At 35.5% G+C, this 20117-nt stretch overlaps 1 protein-coding gene across 6 annotated transcripts in view; it reads left to right on the forward strand.

Moving 5' to 3' along the window:
- Atp11b (ATPase phospholipid transporting 11B (putative)) overlaps positions 1–20117 on the forward strand; it is a 96112-nt gene that overhangs the window by 65816 nt on the left and 10179 nt on the right. The window contains exons 21-30 of one of the 6 annotated variants that reach the window (XR_008216813.1): positions 397–499; positions 6904–7049; positions 8519–8578; positions 10436–10563; positions 11433–11571; positions 12990–13055; positions 13518–13621; positions 15026–15191; positions 17065–17150; positions 19556–19734. Coding sequence is in view for 5 of the 6 variants with exons in the window: in XM_052732297.1 (XP_052588257.1) it covers positions 397–499; positions 6904–7049; positions 8519–8578; positions 10436–10563; positions 11433–11571; positions 12990–13055; positions 13518–13621; positions 15026–15191; positions 19556–19734 (1091 nt within the window). In the remaining variant the exon portion in view is untranslated. The remainder of the gene's footprint in view (positions 1–396; positions 500–6903; positions 7050–8518; positions 8579–10435; positions 10564–11432; positions 11572–12989; positions 13056–13517; positions 13622–15025; positions 15192–17064; positions 17151–19555; positions 19735–20117) is intronic. The other 5 variants (XM_052732300.1, XM_052732297.1, XM_052732301.1 and 2 more) reach the window with 5 other exon arrangements.

Genomic DNA, 20117 nt, shown 5'->3' on the forward strand with positions numbered 1-20117 from the left:
TTCTTAAATCTTGAGACATCTAATCAGACTAAACAGGTATCTTTTCTTTGTACAGTTATTTTCTTTCTTGTGAATTTTGTTTTGATAACTCAGTGATGTATAGTTATTTATTTAAATAACTCATTAGTCTTATAAAAATTTTAGAATACATTTTAAAAATCTTCTCTTCCTAAAATCCAAAAATACAACTATTTTGTTATAACATTTGTGAAAGACATAAACCCTTAATATCCATACCCCTCAAAGAGTGAGCTTTACTGTGTTACTGTCCAGCGTGAAGTCAAATGTTGTCTTCACCACCATACAACTGCAGAAAATTTTAGGTGAAAGATATTACACAAATACAAGAGAGTTAGAACTTTATCACAAAGAATGAATTCATTGTATGTTTTTCAGGTAATAAGGCTGATAAAAATCTCACCTGAGAAACCGATCACATTGGCTGTTGGTGATGGTGCTAATGATGTAAGCATGATACAAGAAGCTCATGTTGGCATAGGTGATTGACTTTTTCTTGAATTTTAAAGTGGTATAATTACTGGATAGTTTTGAATTTTCCTTTTTGTAAAGTACAATGTCCAGTGTTTGAATGAAAACAAATACAATATGATAGTACATGATAGTATATCCCCATAAGAAACCAATTATTATTTAGGCCACTGTTTACATTATTTTAATTCATATTTTTGTTATTTTATTATTTAGCACATGTGCACAATAAATTTTATTTAGCCCACTATTTACATTATTTTAATTATTTAATTAAAGGAAGTGGTATCACATTAGTGAGTTTTTTCTTTGCTTATTCTCCTAAATAATAAAAGTAATTTTATTTTAACATCCCATTTTGTACCTGACAAAGAACTTTCACACATCATTTTATCCTTTAAACTTACATAATTGTTATTAAGGTTTTAAATTCTTATTTTATAATTATTATTACTTTTATTTGTGAAACTATAAAAGTTATTCTGTACATTTTGAGGGTAATTTTAGAGAAAAGAATTTATACCAAACATAGATAAAAAATAAAATTCCAATACTTTTGATTTTAATAATATATCATTTTCTATATTCTTAAGACCATACTGTAGTTATCCCTCAAAAATATTTCCCTTGCTCCCATTCTTATTATAGAATCATTTTATTGGCTTCAGTGTACTGTTATTATATTGTCAGTGGTTCACCAGTGGATGGTTTACTACTTAACCTACTCTGATCTGTCAGTGTTACTTCACAAGTGAACAACAAAGGGGAGTGTGAGTAGTAGTATGTGGGTGGCTCCACCGAGGGTTAAAGTCCCAGCAGAGAGGAGAGACTTGGCTGCTTTGTCCACGGTATGCTGGGCTGATAGTTTATATTTATCTCTTAAAATCAATCCTCCCTGTTTGGGATAGTAAATAATTCATTTTGAAATTTCAACTTTCTTTGTGGTTTCTAAACTATTTCCAATAAATCTCAACCGTAATTTTTAAATAATTTTATCCTGTATATTAAGCATATGAAACTGATTGAGGGGCTGTGGAGACAGTCTGGTGGTAACATGCTTCTTCCCAGGCAGTCAGTTCCTGAGTTCAGATCTCTAGTAAAAGTCAACCATAGTGGGCATCTGTAACCCTGCATCAGCACTTAGAGTAGATCCAGACTGACCCCAAGGGTTTCTGGACAGCTTAGTCTAACTGAAGTAACATGCCCCAGGTTCAGTGAGAGACCCTTTGCAAATCACATGGCAGCGTGATAGAGAAGGGTGCTTTGTATCCATGTTTGTCCATTAGTTGCATACACATGTTGTACATGGGCAAGTGTGTGTACCCAAGTACGTATGTGCACACATATTCAAGGAAGCATTGCTTAGTATAGCAAAGGAAATTCTTAAAGCTTCAGCAAGAAAGCAACAGCAAATTACTTGTTTGACCAAAAAAAAAAGAAGAAGAAAAGGAAAAATTGTATGTCTTTTTTAGTACCTTTACCAAAACAAATTCCAGATGAAATAAGGATTTAAATAATTCTTTGAAGCCATAAAAGGTAACTGAAGAAATTTTTATGAGTAATTTTGTTATTTGAGTTATGGAAAGATGTTTGAAGCACAATACCACATGAAGAAATTTTCATTAACTATAAGGAAAAGATCACTGTTTGTAGCATGGGAACAAACTCCTTGGAAAACAGTTTTAAAGACAAATAGTAAAGAATAATTAGAATATAGATAGCAAGGCCATAGTCCTCATGATGTAAGAAGTCAGCACACTAACAAGAGGAAGCACTTGATAGACACATGAGAGACGGTGAGCCATCTGCTAGCATAAAATGAAAAACATTGAAGTGAACAGTCTCTCAAACAAAAATGCAAATTAAAATTGTGTTTGCAATATGCAATAATGATAAAAATTGATAAATTTGGAAAAATTATCGAGAATATAAATTGGTACACCATTATTGTACAAAACAAAAATTTTAACTATGTGCCAATTAGCCTTCCAATTATGTGTGTAGGATTTTATTGCAGGAAAGTAAACATTTAAAGTAATTTGTATTCTTTGACAGTTTCTACATGTATCCATATATAATGTATTTTTAATCATACTCATTCTCCATTCCGCTTTCTGTCCCACTCCCCCTGAATTCTTCCCAACATGTCACCCAGGAAGTCTCATGTCTTTGGACTCTTGGTTTTAGGTTTTGTTTAAGAAAATAATTGAATATATCCATAAAGGTGTATGTGTGTAGCAAGATGTAGTGGATCACATCTGTAATCTCAACCCTTCAGAGATGCTGGATACTGAGATAGACTGTTAAGTTCCAGGCCAGCCTGGCTACCCAGCAGTAGTTCATCTCAAAAATAAATACATACACATGTACGTGCATACATACTCATAATAAACAAATGCAAGTGAAAAGCAAATAATCACATTTGTGGATGGTTGTTTGTACATTAGTTATATATGTTAAATATAATATACAATATGCTGAAAGAATTTCAGCAATATAAGCTTTACAAACTGGTTTTCTCTAGGTGTTGTAAATAAATTATTTTCTTTGCCTACCCAGTTAGAACATTTTTGTCTTCATGACAAAAAATTTTAATTTAAAAAAATATTTTTTAAAAGTTGCTTTGAGATACATAAAAATTAGGATTTTTATCATTTTATTTATTTATTTATTTTCAGGCAGGGTCTCACTGAACAGCTCTAACTGGCTAGGAACTCACTATGTGGATCAGGCTGGCCTTGAATTTACAGAAATCTTTCTGCCTTGGCAGTTTTTCTTCCTCTTTTAGAACTTAAAGGGTTATCGTAAAGTTAAAACAAACAACAAAAAACCAACAAGCACTTGGGATTAATGTGGATAGTAAGGAAAGGGCTTAGTTTCATGTGTGCCTTGACTGCAGTAAGAAACTCCAGCAAAACATGGCAAGTATACTTTCTTCTAGAAGAGCCAGAGGTGACCAAAGAAGGCGGATACCCAGAGAGACATTGAAAATCATTAGATGTCAGTAGGACATGGAATGGGATGGAGCTGAACCAATCTTACCTCCATCATCTCTAAGAACCAAATGGGATTCTGTCACAACAGAATACTTCGTAGCAAAAGTATTTGACTGTGATGACTATTGCACAGTTGGCAGAAAAGCTAAACTTTCTTTTTTAGGTTTTTCAAGACAGGGTTTCTCTGTGTAACAGTCCTGGGTGTCCTGGAACTCACTTTGTAGACCAGGCTGGTCTTGAACTCCCAGATATCTGCCTGCCTCTGCCTCCTGAGTGGTGGTATTAAAGGCGTGAGCCACCACTGCCTGGGCGAAAAGCTAAATTTTTAAAAACAAACAATCTTTGTGTTTGTATTGTGGCGTATGAAGAGTCCCGGTGGTTAAAGAGCAAAAACCAGGTCCCTTCCACAGAGCCCTGTGTGTGTGTGTGAGTGTGGTGTGTGTGTATACCAACCTCAGATGATGTTTTATTTAGGAGATATGTCCTGATAAATATGATTTTTGTAGCTTATTTACTTATTTAAATTATTGGGGATGGTATAAGAAATATTTTGGAAACGGTTCAATTTCGCAGGGTGTTCCTAACTGCAAAGTATCTCTGCACATGAATAGTAGATGGACAAATAGTGGGTTCTAAGCTTCCTCCTGAAAGTTAGAGGCTGAGGTTGGCACTCTAGTCACTAATGTTAGCCAAGGCATGGTAGCAGCTGTCTACCTTGGAAGTGCTAATGTGGCTAAGCTATGTTTGGATGCTGCTGGGACATGGTATTCAGAAAAGCCCTGGTCCCTGGCCAGAGCCTGCCTTCTACTGAAGGCCATTTATAATTGACCAGCCTTTTCTTGTTTGATATGGAACTCTGGCTTCTGCTCTGTGACTCAGATGAGCCTGGATCATCCAGTGTTGGGTCTTGTCTAGTTGCTGTCTAGCGTCTAAGTGAACCTTCACAAAATCCTTTGCTTTTAGTAATGCCTCTCAATACAACACCACATCACAACATATTTGTTTTCACTGTCCTGTTCTTTTTTTTTTATATCAGTTTTGTTTAAGAATTTCCAACAGTTACAACTCATTTTAAAAAAAAAAAAAAAAAAGCACAGGACCCAGAACTGAAGCAAACGGCATCCTTATGAGCAGCTAACAGACATGAGAACCTCCACCCCTCTCTGAGACACCTAAGCTCACTGGTGAACTCTTCCTCCAAGTTCTTCTGCAAAGCACACCACAAGCTCAGTCTATGTTTGCAGTCCATCAGCTTCAGTTCACATTCATCCCACACTTCCAGATCAGTAGTGGGGAGTACACACCACACAGTATTCACAGCAGGTGGCATGGGGAGGGAAGTACAAGTATGTCACTGAACACATTCAACTAAAGAGGGCTTTGTTTTGTTTTGGTTTTTTTCAAGACAGGGTTTCTCTGTGTAGCTTTGGAGCCTGTCCTGGAACTCGCTCTGTAGACCAGACTGGCCTCGAACTCACAGAGATCCACCTGTCTCTGCCTCCCTAGTGCTGGGATTAAAGGTGTGCGACACCACCGTCCGGCCTAAAGAGGGTTTTCTAAGTACAGAACTCAGAGTCTTCCAACAGATATGGATGTCTTGATGCAAAAACATTGGTGCATTCTTTGTTGTCATTGCTGTCTGTGCACTTCCTCACCAAAGCCACACGATTGAGTGACACATCTGTCCGAGTTAAAAAATATCCATTTTGCACCACCAAGTCTCTACACATGCACTCTCCTTTTCTCTCTCTTACTAACCTTTCATGCTTCGGCACTACCATCAGCACTGCCGTCAGCCCTGCTCTTGATGTACAGTAAGTATCAAGGCCATGGGATGACTTGGTCCCCAAACAACTTACCTTCATGGGATGGCAAAACCCAGCCCTGGAAACACTGCGAGTGAGCCCTCCCCACACCCATTCTGAGCAACCTGGAGCCTAGTTAAGTGCGACTAACAGCAGTACAGCCTTCAGCTTGGCTTCCTCTAGCCTGCCTTTCCCCAGGAGGAAGAAAAGCCTGGCTGCTGCAATTGCCATCTAGCTGTAGCCAGCAGGTCCAGGTCCGAGGGATTAGGCCAAGTGATGCTGTCTTGGAGCCAAGGTGCTGGTGGCTACTATGGGAACCAAAACCATGCTGGGCCCTGAGGGTCCTACCTGTATTGTGATAATTGCCTGTTACCCCAGAGTTCTGCAGCTTGGGTGTCCTGGGTTGCTGTGATGTGGTGGGCACTTTGTGGCTGAATTCTTTTGGTATTCTAATATGGAAGTAAGTTTCTTGTACACATCTATCTTAATCATAATTCACTTCTGTACCTAAACATAGATTTAAAACTCTCACCATCCTCAGTGTCTGTTGTATTGTTGCTTTGACTCTTGGCCTCTGTGGTCCTCCACTGTCCTGAGCAATACAATAGATTCTATGTGCATATACATTCACTTAAGTACTTCTGGAAGAGACATCTCTGTCATTCATACTCAAACTTTATTTTTCTTTTAAATGGGGTCTTACTATGTAGCCAGATTTGGCCTTGAACTCTTTGTGGACCAGGCTGTCCTCAAACTCACAGAGCTCAACTTGCCTCTGCCTCCTGAGTGCCGGGATTAAAGTGTACACCACCATAGTCCTCACTGTAAATTTTTAAAAAGTGTTTTTACTCTTGAGAGCAAAAATCATCTTATTTTATAGTTTTGTATGTAAGACCTATTGGATTTCTCTTATTAAACAAATAAGCCAAGCACTGTACATACACACACACACACACACACACACACACACACACACATGCACACACACTTGAATTTTTATTATGGTTGGTCATTCATTATTTTAAAATAAAAATAAAATATTATGAAAATGCATATTTTTTAAAAGACTTCTATTTTCCAGATAAAACGATGCATTGCTTTCAGGGTATACATTTTTTACCTATTTTATTTATTGAAATTTATAGAAAAATCTATTTTTTACTTTTAAAAAACGCATTAAATTATACATTACAGCTTTAAAATCATAAAAATATGCTTATTTCTTATTGGGTTCAAATTCCTGAATTTTAATCTTTATAACCTTTGAAACTGGTGAATTTAAGGATGTCCTAGAGCTGCCTGCTCATCAGAAGTTTAGCACTTTGTGCTTACTAGTGTGTGATCGATATCTCTACTAGCTCTGAACATTTCAATACTATTTTTATATTTATTTTCTTCTGATTCTTTGAAAATTGATGTTACATGCTTGGTGTATAAGGTACATTAGCCTTTATATTAAGTACATTGAAGTAGAACAGCCTTTTGAATAGCTGCTAACCACTGTATATTAGGATTTAGTGTGACAGCAACTATAAATAGTTGAGAGTGATCTATACTGTGAAAATTACACATTGATTATCTGCGAACATACCTTTTTGTCTTCTTTATTGTAGGAATCATGGGTAAAGAAGGAAGACAAGCTGCAAGAAACAGTGACTATGCAGTGGCTAGATTTAAATTCCTCTCCAAGCTACTTTTTGTTCATGGCCATTTTTATTATATTAGAATAGCTACCCTTGTACAGTATTTTTTTTATAAGGTGAGTTTCATTGGATTATAAGAATCAGTTTTTGATATTTTAACTTGAAATTCCAATTTAAGAATGTTACAAGCATTCAAATTATTCTTAAAATAGTTTCTTTAAACAAAAATATCTACTTTGTAATAAATTTATTGCTGGCTGACTGCAGATGAGTGCTTGTACGTGCCACTAGGACACGGGGTAGGATTGTTTGAAGGGCTAGTAGAGCATTTTTGGGTCAGTGAGAGGGCTCGATGGGTGAAGGGTGTTAATAAGCCTGATACCCTGAGTTCAAACCCAGGACCCCCATGGTACACAGAGAGAACTCCTAAAAGTTGACCTCTGATTTGCACATATGTGCCATGATGTGGATTTACTCACTCTCTCTTGTCTTCCTGTCTCTTTCCCCCCACCACGTCTTTCTCTCTCTCACATACACACAACCAATATGAAAAATGAACGTGCACACACACACACACACACACACACACACACACATACACACATACACTTTTTGGGAAAGTCCTCTAATCTTATGGTATGTAAATTTATCAAGCATCAAAACTTACACTTAAGATGTATTATTCTATGCAAATTCAACTGCAAAAACATGTAATTTGCTTAATACTATTTTATGTTGGTCTAGTAAATTTAATTGAACCTCTGATTTCATGGATTCATAGCAGAGCTCCTTAATCTTTTTAGTTTCAAGGGTACCCATGTGGTAAACTAGTAAATGCATAAGCCTCTTAGTTACAGAGGGTTTATTTGTATAATAAAACAGATTATAATGTTGAAATAATGTTCTCTCATTGGACCCTTTCAAGGAAGATGAGATTCAGTGGAACCCATGTTGATCCCCTGCTAATAAACATTTACTGTACCAGAATAGCTTATGTTGTATGTGTTCCTGTAATTAATAGTCACACACTGATAGAACACAAATTTGCATATTACCATGAAATGATTGACAGTTGTCTTCTAGCCTACTGTTCTAGCTTTCACTTGTGATATGAGTAGTTTACATGTTTCTGGAGAGTGATGGGGATGAGGCTCTTCTGCCTTGTTCTAGCTTCACTTCTGATATGAAAAATATTGAGATAGAAAGATGTTATGATAGTCCACTTACATGCTTTAAATAGTTTGGCAATATCAAATTATATAGCCCTGAAATATAAGCAACTATTACATATTATAATATCTATGATACGAATTAAGAGTTAAAAACTTATCTTTTACTGCTTGGAACTGATGGGAACTAAGAATTTTCATTATAATGTCTATATGATTCCTTAAGCAGCTTCTAGACATGATTTAGTAAAATGAGAATTCTATTTTCTCATTTTCCATAGCCAGGTCTTTAGAGAAAATGCATCTTTCAGTATCAGCTGAGATTCTGTTTCTGGATACTTTAGGAACCACTTTAATACTTCTTTCTCTTTAGTTATAAGTATTTGAATTACTTCCTATTTTGTCCTGTTTTTCAGAATGTGTGCTTTATCACACCCCAGTTTTTATATCAGTTCTACTGTTTGTTTTCTCAACAAGTAAGTAAAATAGAAGTTTGTGTTTGTCCTTTTAGAAAAGTAATGTGTTCAAATCTTGACAGGTATTTAAACAGACTTCATTTTTTTTATTTGTTATGTAAGTAACTAGGTATATTTACTTAATCCACTTGATATTCATATTTATTCTGACTTTGAATTTGAGATTACTGTTAATACCAAAATATATGTTAATTGTGGACCCCTTTTTTTTCAAACTTACATTAATTCTCTTCATTTATTTGTGTGTTTGTTTGTTTATTTATGCAAGGTTTTATGTAGCCCAAGCTAGCCTCTTACTATGTAATCAGGGATGATTTGAACTGGTGGTCCTCTTGCCTCTACTTCCCAAGTGGTAGGATTGCAGGTGAGAGTTACCACAACCACCGCTCCAGTTAATGTATTGCTAGGTGTTGAACTCCAGTCAAGGACTCTTAATAACTGACTCACCTTCCCAACCTTGATAGCCGCGCTTTTTTTTTTAACCTATTTGTGGCATTTCTGTAGAATCGATAGCAAGTCAGACCAAGGAATTAATAGAGGTTCACTTAATTATTTTGATTCCTAATCCTGAGGTTTTAAAAATTTGGTGAGAGCCTTGGTGATTTTGGTTCAGGGATTATATAAATCTCACCTCAAAAACTGGCTTTACATTATTAATCTTTTCACATAGCTCACTATGGATCCTAAAATGATTGCTACGTTTTTTTCTAATCTTTATTTATGATTTAAATTTGTGAATTCCTCTTCATAATTGCTTTTTTCCCCTATTTACAGTACAGAGCTTTAACTTTTAGATGGCTTCATAGACATCGATTACTAGCAATTGCTTACTTGAATTAAATACTTTAAGATCATATGACAATAGGAACCTGATATATTTTGACTGGGTTTTCAAAGAGACAGTATTAGTAAGTGTCTTCATTAGAGTTTATATTACTGTGATCAAACATCATAACCAAAAGCAACTTGGAAAGGAAAGCATTTATTTCATTTTACAGCTCTCAGGCCACACTCCATCCCTGAGGGAAGTCAGGGCAGGAACTCAAGGTAGGAACCTGTGGCAAGAAGTGAAACAGAGGCCATGGAGGAACACTGCTTACTGGCTTGTTCATTCATAGTTGCTCAGCCTGCTTTGTTATACAACCCAGGACCACCTGCCCAGGGATGGCACCACCCACAATGGCCTGGGCCCTCCCCCATCAGTCATTAAGGCAATACTGCCTACAGTCAATGTTACGGAGGCATTTTTTCATTTAAGATCCTCTTCTCCCCTGTATGTCTGGTTTGTGTCAGGTTGACAAAACCAATCAGCACAGAGACAGTAGGAGCAGTGTGTGGACCACAGGTAAACAGCTAAAGCATTAGTACCAACAGTAACAACTAGAACACTTGAAAGAAAGATGGTATCATCGAGGACTTACGCCACTTTAAAAGAAAAAAATAGCTTCCGTGGAAAAAAGAGGTTTCAGTACTCTAAGCAGTACAGAAGAAGGTCTGTGGGAAAATGATGTGTTGTCTGTCAGAGAACTAGCCAGGATCCTAGGATGCATATAGGAAGACTGTAAAACTGTATCACACTGACCAAACTGGAGACTCATGAGATGGAGATCCAAATTACTTCATTATAAAAAACGATGTAACAAAATATTTCAATCCCACAGACAACATAGATCTAGGAACAGTATAGGTTCTGTACTAAAACAAATCACATTGATTAATTGAAAGTCTTTAAAATGGATTTTTGTATGAATTTTTAAAATTAAGGTACTTATTTTAAATATTTCTCCAGTATTACATGTGCAATGGAAATATATAATTTATAATCTCAAAATTCCTCCAATTTATTTCTCTTTTTAGACACTATATGACAGCGTGTATCTGACTTTATACAACATCTGTTTTACTTCCCTACCTGTTCTCATATACAGTCTTTTGGAACAACATATAGACCCTCATGTATTACAGAGCAAGCCTACCCTCTATCGGTATGTATTTTCCAGTATTGGATGTGTATAGGTAGTGTCTTGGTATAAATACTAAAGCATGATTGCTGCATGGCATGAAGTTTTTCAATATTAAAGAGAAATTTCCATAAATTTCTGGTGTTTTTAGGAGTAAACACTTCCACCCTTGAACTGTTATACACAGCGTTCTATTCCATGTACACAAGAGAAGTTACTCATTTGTTAATAGTATCTAGAGTTCCTAAAAAATTGTTTATGTTCTACTATTCTATAATTTATTAGTGTTAATCAAAGTTGAGTGCAAGTGAAGGAGAATAGTTCCTGCTCTTTCCGGAACTGCCCCAAACCAAGTAATCCTGGAGCTGTTGAGCCTGTCAGGTCCAACGGTGATCCTCATAAACTGTTGTAGAGACTGTAGAGGTGGCAGGTGCAGACACAGACAGTTATGGTGTGGAGTCGCTTGCTCTTGTTTACCAGAATTCCTAGGACAGTCTGTTATTCACATAATGGTTAAGTTCTAAAATGAAGATAATGAGGAGCCTGGGTGCTGACTCCAGCTTGTATCTCACTAAAGAGATTGTTATGGCAGAGTGACTGAATGAGAACGGAATATAATACACATAATTCGTTTTTTTCACAATTATACTGAAGTACTATGCCTGCATTGTGTTTTATTATCAAATGAAATGGTACTAGAATTTATTATATGAACTCTCCACTGTTACAAAGATACATGCTATTATTAGAAATGGTTGTTTGCAAATAGGTTTATTTTTATGCTGATATTTTTTAGCCATCTTAAAATTCTATTAGTTCAAATTAATTGTCTAGAAGATTTAAAAAAAAATGAATCCTAATGTGTTCCTTTTTCTTTTTAAAAATAATTTTAGGGACATTAGTAAAAACAGCCTCTTGAGCATTAAAGCATTTCTTTACTGGACCATCCTGGGTTTCAGCCATGCCTTCATTTTCTTTTTTGGATCCTATTTTCTTGTGGGGGAAGATACATCTCTGCTCGGAAATGGCCAGGTAAAAAAAAATAAGAAGAAGAATGCTTAAAAATGTTAACAATGTTGAAAAAAATGTAAGCTTAAATCACTTCTCCTTAGCCTGATCCTCCAAATGCCTCTGCCTCACCTATTGCTGAAGAGGATGTCAGTGTGGAAAGAGGTGGTCTTTATGAGCTTAATCCTCACCCTCAAAAAGAAGTCACCAAATGTGACTTATACAAGAAAAATGCTGTCTGCCTTCTTTCTAGGGAATGTAACATAGCATATCTTAAGGAAAACCAGATCCTCAGGATTAGGACATGTGGTTTCTACCAGAGGTCAAAGTTGCCTGCTTATATCAAAGTACTTGCTACCATGAAGAGAATGGCACTCCAGGATTTTAGTTGTTACCCATTGATTTTTGGAATTTCTAAGTCTGCATATTTCAAAGATTGAGAAATAAGCATTGGTTTAATATGCTTTCTGCATTTATATCTTCTTGGCAGACTGCAAGCTGCCCTCAAATAAAGGAATGTTAATTGCTATTCCATTGTTGACAACACATGTATTTACCATTTACTTTTTATGTACCAGAACCTTTCTCCTTTTTGCATGTTTTATAATTTACTAACATCTGTGAGACTTCCCCTCACTTTACAAATGATGTGAGAGTCAGGGAGCTTGAGCAATTTGCCGGGTGATCACTGTTAGAAATGTACTTGTTAAAAAAAACAAATTGGCCTTTTGCATAAAAGTCGAAATGTCAGGATTATAACTGCTTTCTTTGTAAACTAAATTCATATAAGCTGCATACTTATGGTCTTAATATGGAAATAAGATCTTGATAGTCTTTTGGGATTCTGTGTGTGATGGACTTTGTAAGTTTGGACTATAAAGACCAAAAATACTTCTGATTGACATTACTTGTAGTCACATTCCATTTTTTATGTGGAATCATTTGAAGAATAGTTCTGTTAGCCATTTTTTTTTTTTATTTCAGATACTGGTTTTAAGTTTAAATATAATTTTTTTTTTTTTGCTTACTAAGGTTTTCTATCCAGATACATTGTAGCAAATGTTCTGCTGTAACTTCTGGTTGGAAATGTTTCAGAAAAATAACTGGTGAAGCAAGGTTTTATTATCATTTTTATGGGGAACAGGAATAAAGCAATCACAACTATATCATCCTAATTAAAAACAGTCTGTGATTCACAGTTCTGAATTCTGAACTGTCTTTTGATTTCTGGTATTATCCAAAGGGTCATTATCAAGAATAGTTACCATAATAAAGCTTCATTATTTGTCCTCATACTTATAACTTTATTAATACTGTCAGTGTTCATGTGTATATCTGTCTTAAATAATTCAGTTAATTTTTTGTAAAGAGTAAAATTACTTTTACCTTACAGTGAGATTAACTTGTTGATATATATAAAACGGTCTGTTCCTTGTATTTAGATGTTTGGAAACTGGACATTTGGTACTTTGGTCTTCACAGTCATGGTTATTACAGTCACGGTAAAGGTATGATACCATGTGAGAAACCTGTACACACTTTGTATATCTCATTTACTTTATCTTTTAGCTATGCATGTAGTTTCCCTTTTGCTTTCACTAAATTTTAATCATTCATTTAAATTTTGCTGTAAATTCTCCTTCCTGTTCAAAAGCTTCATATGGTTTTGGTTGCAAATCACTGAAATTTTGCTTCACTGTGTATCACCTAAATAACACAGTTTATTTTGTACCATAGAATTGAGGTAATGTCATCACATGGTATTTCAATTCTGCTTTCCCTCAGAAGGAAAATATTACATTATTTCCTATGAAGACTCTTTTATTAATATTATATCTTCTAAGGAACTATGCCATGGGGATAGGAACTTCTAGACATCTATAATTGATACGTGTAATTCTCAAGTTTTATCTAGAAGTTGAAGTAAACTATTATTTTATATTGCTAAGACACTTATTTTTTTTTTTTAGATGGCTTTGGAAACTCATTTCTGGACTTGGATCAACCATCTTGTTACCTGGGGATCTATTATATTTTATTTTATATTTTCTTTGTTTTATGGTGGAATTCTCTGGTGAGTGATTGCAGTATGTCTTAATTATGTTGATTTAATATAGTGAACAGTTATTGTGATGGGTTCCTTGATAACCAAATTCTGCTCCTAATAGTTTTTAGACACTGTGCTGGTAAGTTCATTCCTTTGAGTTGATCTTCACAAAATTCCTACTGTCCTCATTTTTCTGCATGAAAACTGAACCTCACGGACACAAAGTTGAAAATAGAAGAAAGCTAGGCCGTAAACTATTTGTCTGACTTCATAAATAGTGTTCTTTATACTAACCGTTATTACTTTTAAATTATTTTCTCATGTATGTAATAAGTCATACAAACCCTTTGGCTTTTTATTGCTAACATCTCTCTCAAAGGTTAATAGTATGCTTCATCTTCATTAAATGTAGATCATTAGCAGGCTTTTTGAAAGATTGATAATTATGCTTCCCTAAGATGTTTTTGGTAAGTGTTGGTAAACTGATACCTTTCTTTTGGAGAGCATATATATTACAGTGTCTATTGTACCTTAGATCCACTTAGCAGGCAAAACTTTCTCAAGGTAAGCACAAAGAACTTGAATTGACTGATCATTACCTTCCATAAAAGGATCACAAAAGAGCACACTTATGCATACTGTTTGTCTGTAACCTTTCCCTATTCGTTTCCATATTCCCCTATAGTCTCTTGAAGTTGATATATACAAAACCCAAAAAGAATGCCTTCATAATACCATGATCTAGCATCTCTGAGTGTGTTTATAAAGAAAAGCCTAGCTTTCAGTCTGGTGGTGACGGTTGTAGTGACACCCCTGTGGATAGCAGAGGACAGCTTTATAGCACCAGTTCTCACCTTTGACCTTGACTGGGTTCCAGGAAGAAAGCTCAAGTTGTCAGACCTAGGCAGCACATGCTTTACCTGGCTGAGCCATCTCATTGTCCCAGTTTTGTTTTGTTTTTGTAACCAGTAGAAGTATATCCTTACATACTATTTCTTGTTCTCTTATTTCTATAGTCTACATTAGTCTACTCTTCATTATTCTTTTAATAACTTTCCAGGAAACTGGGGTTAATCTAGTTAATAGCTTGTCATTTCCCTATTAGTAAAAAGGTATAATTGTTAAAAATTATTAAACTGGATTTTACATGTTAGCACACTCCATCTCATTAGTTTATTTAAGTTCTTCCCGTTTCAATTTAGAAAATTTTCCTGGCACTCTTAACGTTGTTATTTTTCAGTTATTTGAGTTTTGGCAAAGTCTTGATTTAACTCTTTGAATTTTTGTTTCACTTGTTTGTTTCTAAAGCAGCATCTCCCTGTGTAGGCCTCAAACCCAAGGTTCTGCCTACTCTTCCAAGTGTTTAGATTACTGGCATGTGATACTGTACCCAACCAGTGTCACTTTTAATGAGACTATCTTTCTTTGCAGGCCATTTTTGAGCTCCCAGAATATGTACTTTGTATTTATTCAGCTCCTGTCAAGTGGGCCGGTGTGGTTTGCCATGCTCCTCATGGTTGTTACTTGTCTAGTTCTTGATGTTGTGAAGAAAGTGTTTGATCGACATCTTCATCCAACAAGTACAGAAAAGGCACAGGTAGGCACTTTTCATACTCAGTAACTCTTTAGTCAGAACAGTTAGTGACGGGTAACTACAATTACAAAGTTCTTTTGTCAGAAAATTCTTATTTCTGTATCAAAGAATTTTCCAGTATTTTTAAGTGTGATACTTTTGTTTTCTTTCTTTTTCTATTAATTTTTATAGCTTCTAGTATTATAATTTTAAATATCAAGCTATCAAGTTATGTCCAGATGATAATAATACTAAATCTGCTTCAAATGCCACAGCATTGCATCAGCTAGCTATGACTAAAGTATATAGCCATGTCCTATTATTATTATTAGCAGACATTAACAGTATGCTAAAGCTCAGGGATATGATATTTGGGGACCGATACTGTTTCAGCCACCAGCTATGCCACTAAGTAGCACTAGGACTTTGAGCCTCAATTTCTTCATTGGTGAAATTATGATAGAAATATCTTTCATTCCCTTTGCAGTGAGGATTAAAGGAAAGAATGTTTAAGCACAGTAAATGCTAAAGAAATGTTTCCATTAGTCACATCAGCATTTATTTATCATTTAGTTAGTTTGGCAATATAATTCTAGTGAATGTGTATTTGGTACAGTATAAAATGGTGAGGATGAGAGTATTACTCTGACATACTGATTTCTAAATGGTGCTGAAAAAGTTACATGATTTCTGTGGCTACCTGTGTGTATATGTGCATTAGCAGGAACAGAATATTATTTAAATCCATATCAGAAAGATTTATCTTATTTTTAATCTTCAGAAGTAAATATATATAGTCAAAGTATTACTTTTAATATGTTTATTATATTTGTTTAGGCTTTTCAAATGAAGATTTTGTTTTTAATTTTCAATTATATATATTTGTATAGAGGGTATGTGCACATGAGTTCAGGTGCCGTGGGAGGCCAGAAGAGAGTATTAGCTCTCCTGGAGATAGAGTTACAGGTGGTTGTGAACCACCCATAGTGGTTACTGGGAACTGAACTCAGTTTCTCAGCACGAGAAGTATGTGTGCTCAGCCATTGCTCCAACCTCACTTTTCTAGACTTTTATGGAGGATAGTTTGTCTCACACTGTGGTCTATATTACATTTCCCCAAAAAGTTATGAGTAACAAGATATTAACATTTATTTGCATTTGTCCTTAATTGTTCTGTGGATTGAAAGCTTCAAGTGTTATTTTCCTAGGGATTGCTTACTGATCCAAAAGGTATGATATTACTTATGCTAAAAAAAATACTCCATATATTTGTTTTAACATAAGTTAAAATTTATTTTAAAAAAGGAATTTACACTAAATCATTTTATCATCTATGAAGTCAGAATAATTTTCCCTTTTTTCTATGTAAATTAGTATCCAATAATTAATGAGACGTCTGGTTGTTCTCGTTTGGGAAAAGGAAGGAAAGTTTTACTTCCATTCATGGGTCTTCCAGCCTGTTGCTGTCATGTTGTGTTTCTTCTTCTCTTTTCTTTTTATACTGAGACAGTATGTGTCATTTATATCACAAATGTGATATTATTCCTTTGTTGTAAGCAGTAATCATTTCAGCTTCTACTGTCACTTCTGATTTCAAATGATGAAGAAATGGATACTAAATTTTCAGATGCCTCATTGTTTACCAAAGATAACAAGAAACGTCACATCAAAGGGAGGGCTGCCAACATTCATTCTGAGTGTGTTTTTCTTCAGAATAAGAACTTTTTTTTAAGGCCAGCATCCTACAAATACCAGTTGTATGTGTACCATGCATATTTCCTGATCTTGTGGGAACAAGTGTTTGGTATTTACAAAGCTTGTCCTGTGTCTGTCTCCCAAATGATGAATACAGCTCACTGACTTGTGTGTGTCCCATCCCTTTTCTGTCCACTTATAGATGTACTCCAACACAGTTGCTTTAAGTGACGAGTTCATCGCACTGCAGCCTTTGTCGAGGGCAAGGAATCAGCTGAGCAAACTTAGGTAGAGTAGGAGTAGAGCCTTGTTAATCCTTGTGCATGCCAAAGGTCAATTAAATAATATTCAAAAGATGGGCAGATGCATCAATAAAGAGTCGAGCATTTTTGTTAGCACAGCTCTGTCTCTAATTTGACCTTAATTAATACATATATTAAAATTTAAAAGTGATATCCATTCTTCTTCAAGAAGAAAATTCGGTGGAAATTGAACATGAGGACAGAGAACTGTACCTTGTTGCATATTTTTACACCTATCTTTTCTAGCATAATTCTAATGCTTCTGCTTGTCATAGTCGTATGTAAGAATGCTCCTGCATGTTGGGTAGTTAAAAAGTTATCACAACATTTAAACCTAAGTTGTAATCACTTGGAAGTAAGAATTGCCCGTTTTTTGTCTTTTTTCTTTTGTCTTGCCTTAATCTGTGATATAAATACATGTGCGTGTGTGTCTTTGTATACTATGGTGGCTGCGTAAGTATCTCATCTTTGCTGTTCTTTACTGCATCTATAAATTGAAATGTATATTTTATATATCTTATATTTAAGTCTATCTCCACAGCCATGCTAGTTTGGAAGTTTGCAAAAAACAACCACTAATCTCAAGATGTCTTTTGATAGAAGGAAATGAAAGCTGAAATCCTAGAACTTTTGATACTATAACATGTCATATATATATATATATATATATATATATATATATATATATATGACAATTTTTTTTTTGTTTTGAAACAGGGTCTCTGGCTGTACTGGAACTCACTATGTAGACCAGGCTGGCCTCAAACTCACAGAGATCCACCTGTCTCTGCTTTGTGAATGCTGGGATTAAAGGCATATGCCACCAGCCTGGCAATTATGTATATTTTTAATTATTTTTAATTCTCAAAATTTCTAATTTGTGTGTATTCAATTTATCAAATGAATAGGTTTGACATAATACCATTTAACCTTCAGGTGGGAGAGTACAAATTTATAACTTACAAGGTGTTTTAAAGTCTTACTAACCTTTTTATGTTTTTATTATTGGCTTTACATTTCTTCAGATGTTTTACTTTGAATGATAACTATAATAATTATGCTATTATAGCAAATGAGTGGTAAGAAAAATAGCAAATGAGTGGTAAATCATTTTTCATATTTACAAGATCTAAATGTGAAAGTTTGATTTTTACTTTTGGTTGAGGCAAATATGTATATCCCACTTTAATCAATAGCTGGTTTTCTATAATCAGTGGCTCTCTATCTTATATATGAGGATCTGCCAATAGGAGAGTTTATTATATAAAAGAACACTGACCAGCTCTTGTTAAGGGAAGATAACTTGCATTGTGATTAACCATATTGTTATGAATTCGTAGTTTTACATATTTGGCTTAAATCAAGCCCCCTTTTAAAAAGCAATACTAGACATAAAAGAATGAAGAAAGAAAATGGTATTTTAATATTGTAATAAACTGGTAGCATTACCATTCTTCTGAAAGATTACCATGAAAGCAGCTCTTTGGGTCAGGTGTCACAGAGGAAGGACTACTACTCCCCTCACAGCTGGCCTGAGTGCTGGTACCACACTCTGTCCTTCTAGTGTGTTGCTCTGTACACATCCCAACATGTTCTCCTTCCTAGAAGTCTAGGTTTGTTACATAGTACATGGATGCTTTTTATACTGTTAACTGAAAATCAGCAACAATGAAAAACAATAAGAAGCCACTGCTCTCAGCCAAAGCCAGACAGAAAGAGACTGGAGAGATGGCTCAGTGCTTAAGAGCAGTGGCTGTTCTCTCAGAGGACAGCACCCACCTGGTGTCTCACAACTGTTTATAACTCCAGCTCCAGGGGATCTAACACCCTCTTCTGGCCTCCACAGGCACCAGGCTCAGGCTCATATATGCATGAAGGCAAAACATTCATACACATGAAAAATATTTTTTTTTAAGTTGACATTCCCTGAAGAAATATTTTAACTTAATTTTATTAACCAGTGAATCATGCCCTCTTTCTGCATTTGCTGTTTATGGGCCACGTGACCCTTCTGCTCTCCGGTCCAGTTAAAAGTAGAGCAGTGTCCTGAGGTGAGAGTGTATGGGTGAGAAAACAAATGCTAAGGCTTGATGGCACTTAGTTTTCCAGAAGAAATAGAATTTAACTAAAGAAAACTTGGTTTTTACTAGACTGTGTGCTTCTAAGAGCTTCGCACTCATGGCTTCTTCGTATGGTATGCTTTGCTGTATTCTCCAAGAAGCTCCTTGGCTCCTTCTGTCCTGTGACAGTAACTGTTGTGTGAACTGCTGTTGTGTGAACTTTCTGTCTGTGCCTCACAGATTGTAGCCCCACCCTACTGCTTTGATTTTAAACTATAGACTGTGAGAGTATTATTCTAATAAAAGACTTACTGCTTTTCTGTCCTTCTAGATGGAAGAAGATAAGGGTTCAGTCGGCTCAGCATATGAATTTGCTGAAAGCCAGCACAGAGGGGAGGACAGTAGGCACCTGCTAGCTGAGGTGCAGCCAGCAGGACAGTGGTTGCGTGCACTAGGTAGTACTTTGCTGGGCCTTCTTGGGGACTCCTACACTGCATTATCATGCTTGGGGTATGCCATGGAGAATCGGCATCACATTTCCATTTCACTGTACTGATTCTTCACTGTTCCTTGTTCTTTACCTCGTTTGTACCCCATAACTTTTTTATGTTTATCCCTGAATTTCTTACTCATGTTTCTTTGGATTTATAGTGATAAATCACACTTCACTTCAGATTCTATCATAGTAAGGTGTTTTCATAGCCTGTTGTCTTACATTCAAGAAGTTACTCCTTTCCACTTCTTTTGAAAGTATGTCATGCCTTATCATTTTGAAATCATTATCCCCTTTGAAGTTGTAATTGTGTATTTTTATGTGTATATTTTAATGTGGACACTGAATTACTGAAGTCTTCCTCTCTTTGGAGTTGAATAATCAAATGAGCAAGTGTGCT

Source organism: Peromyscus californicus, unplaced genomic scaffold (genome assembly GCF_007827085.1).
Source record: "Peromyscus californicus insignis strain IS unplaced genomic scaffold, ASM782708v3 Scaffold_9__1_contigs__length_137607984, whole genome shotgun sequence".
Classification (NCBI taxonomy): domain Eukaryota; kingdom Metazoa; phylum Chordata; class Mammalia; order Rodentia; family Cricetidae; genus Peromyscus; species Peromyscus californicus.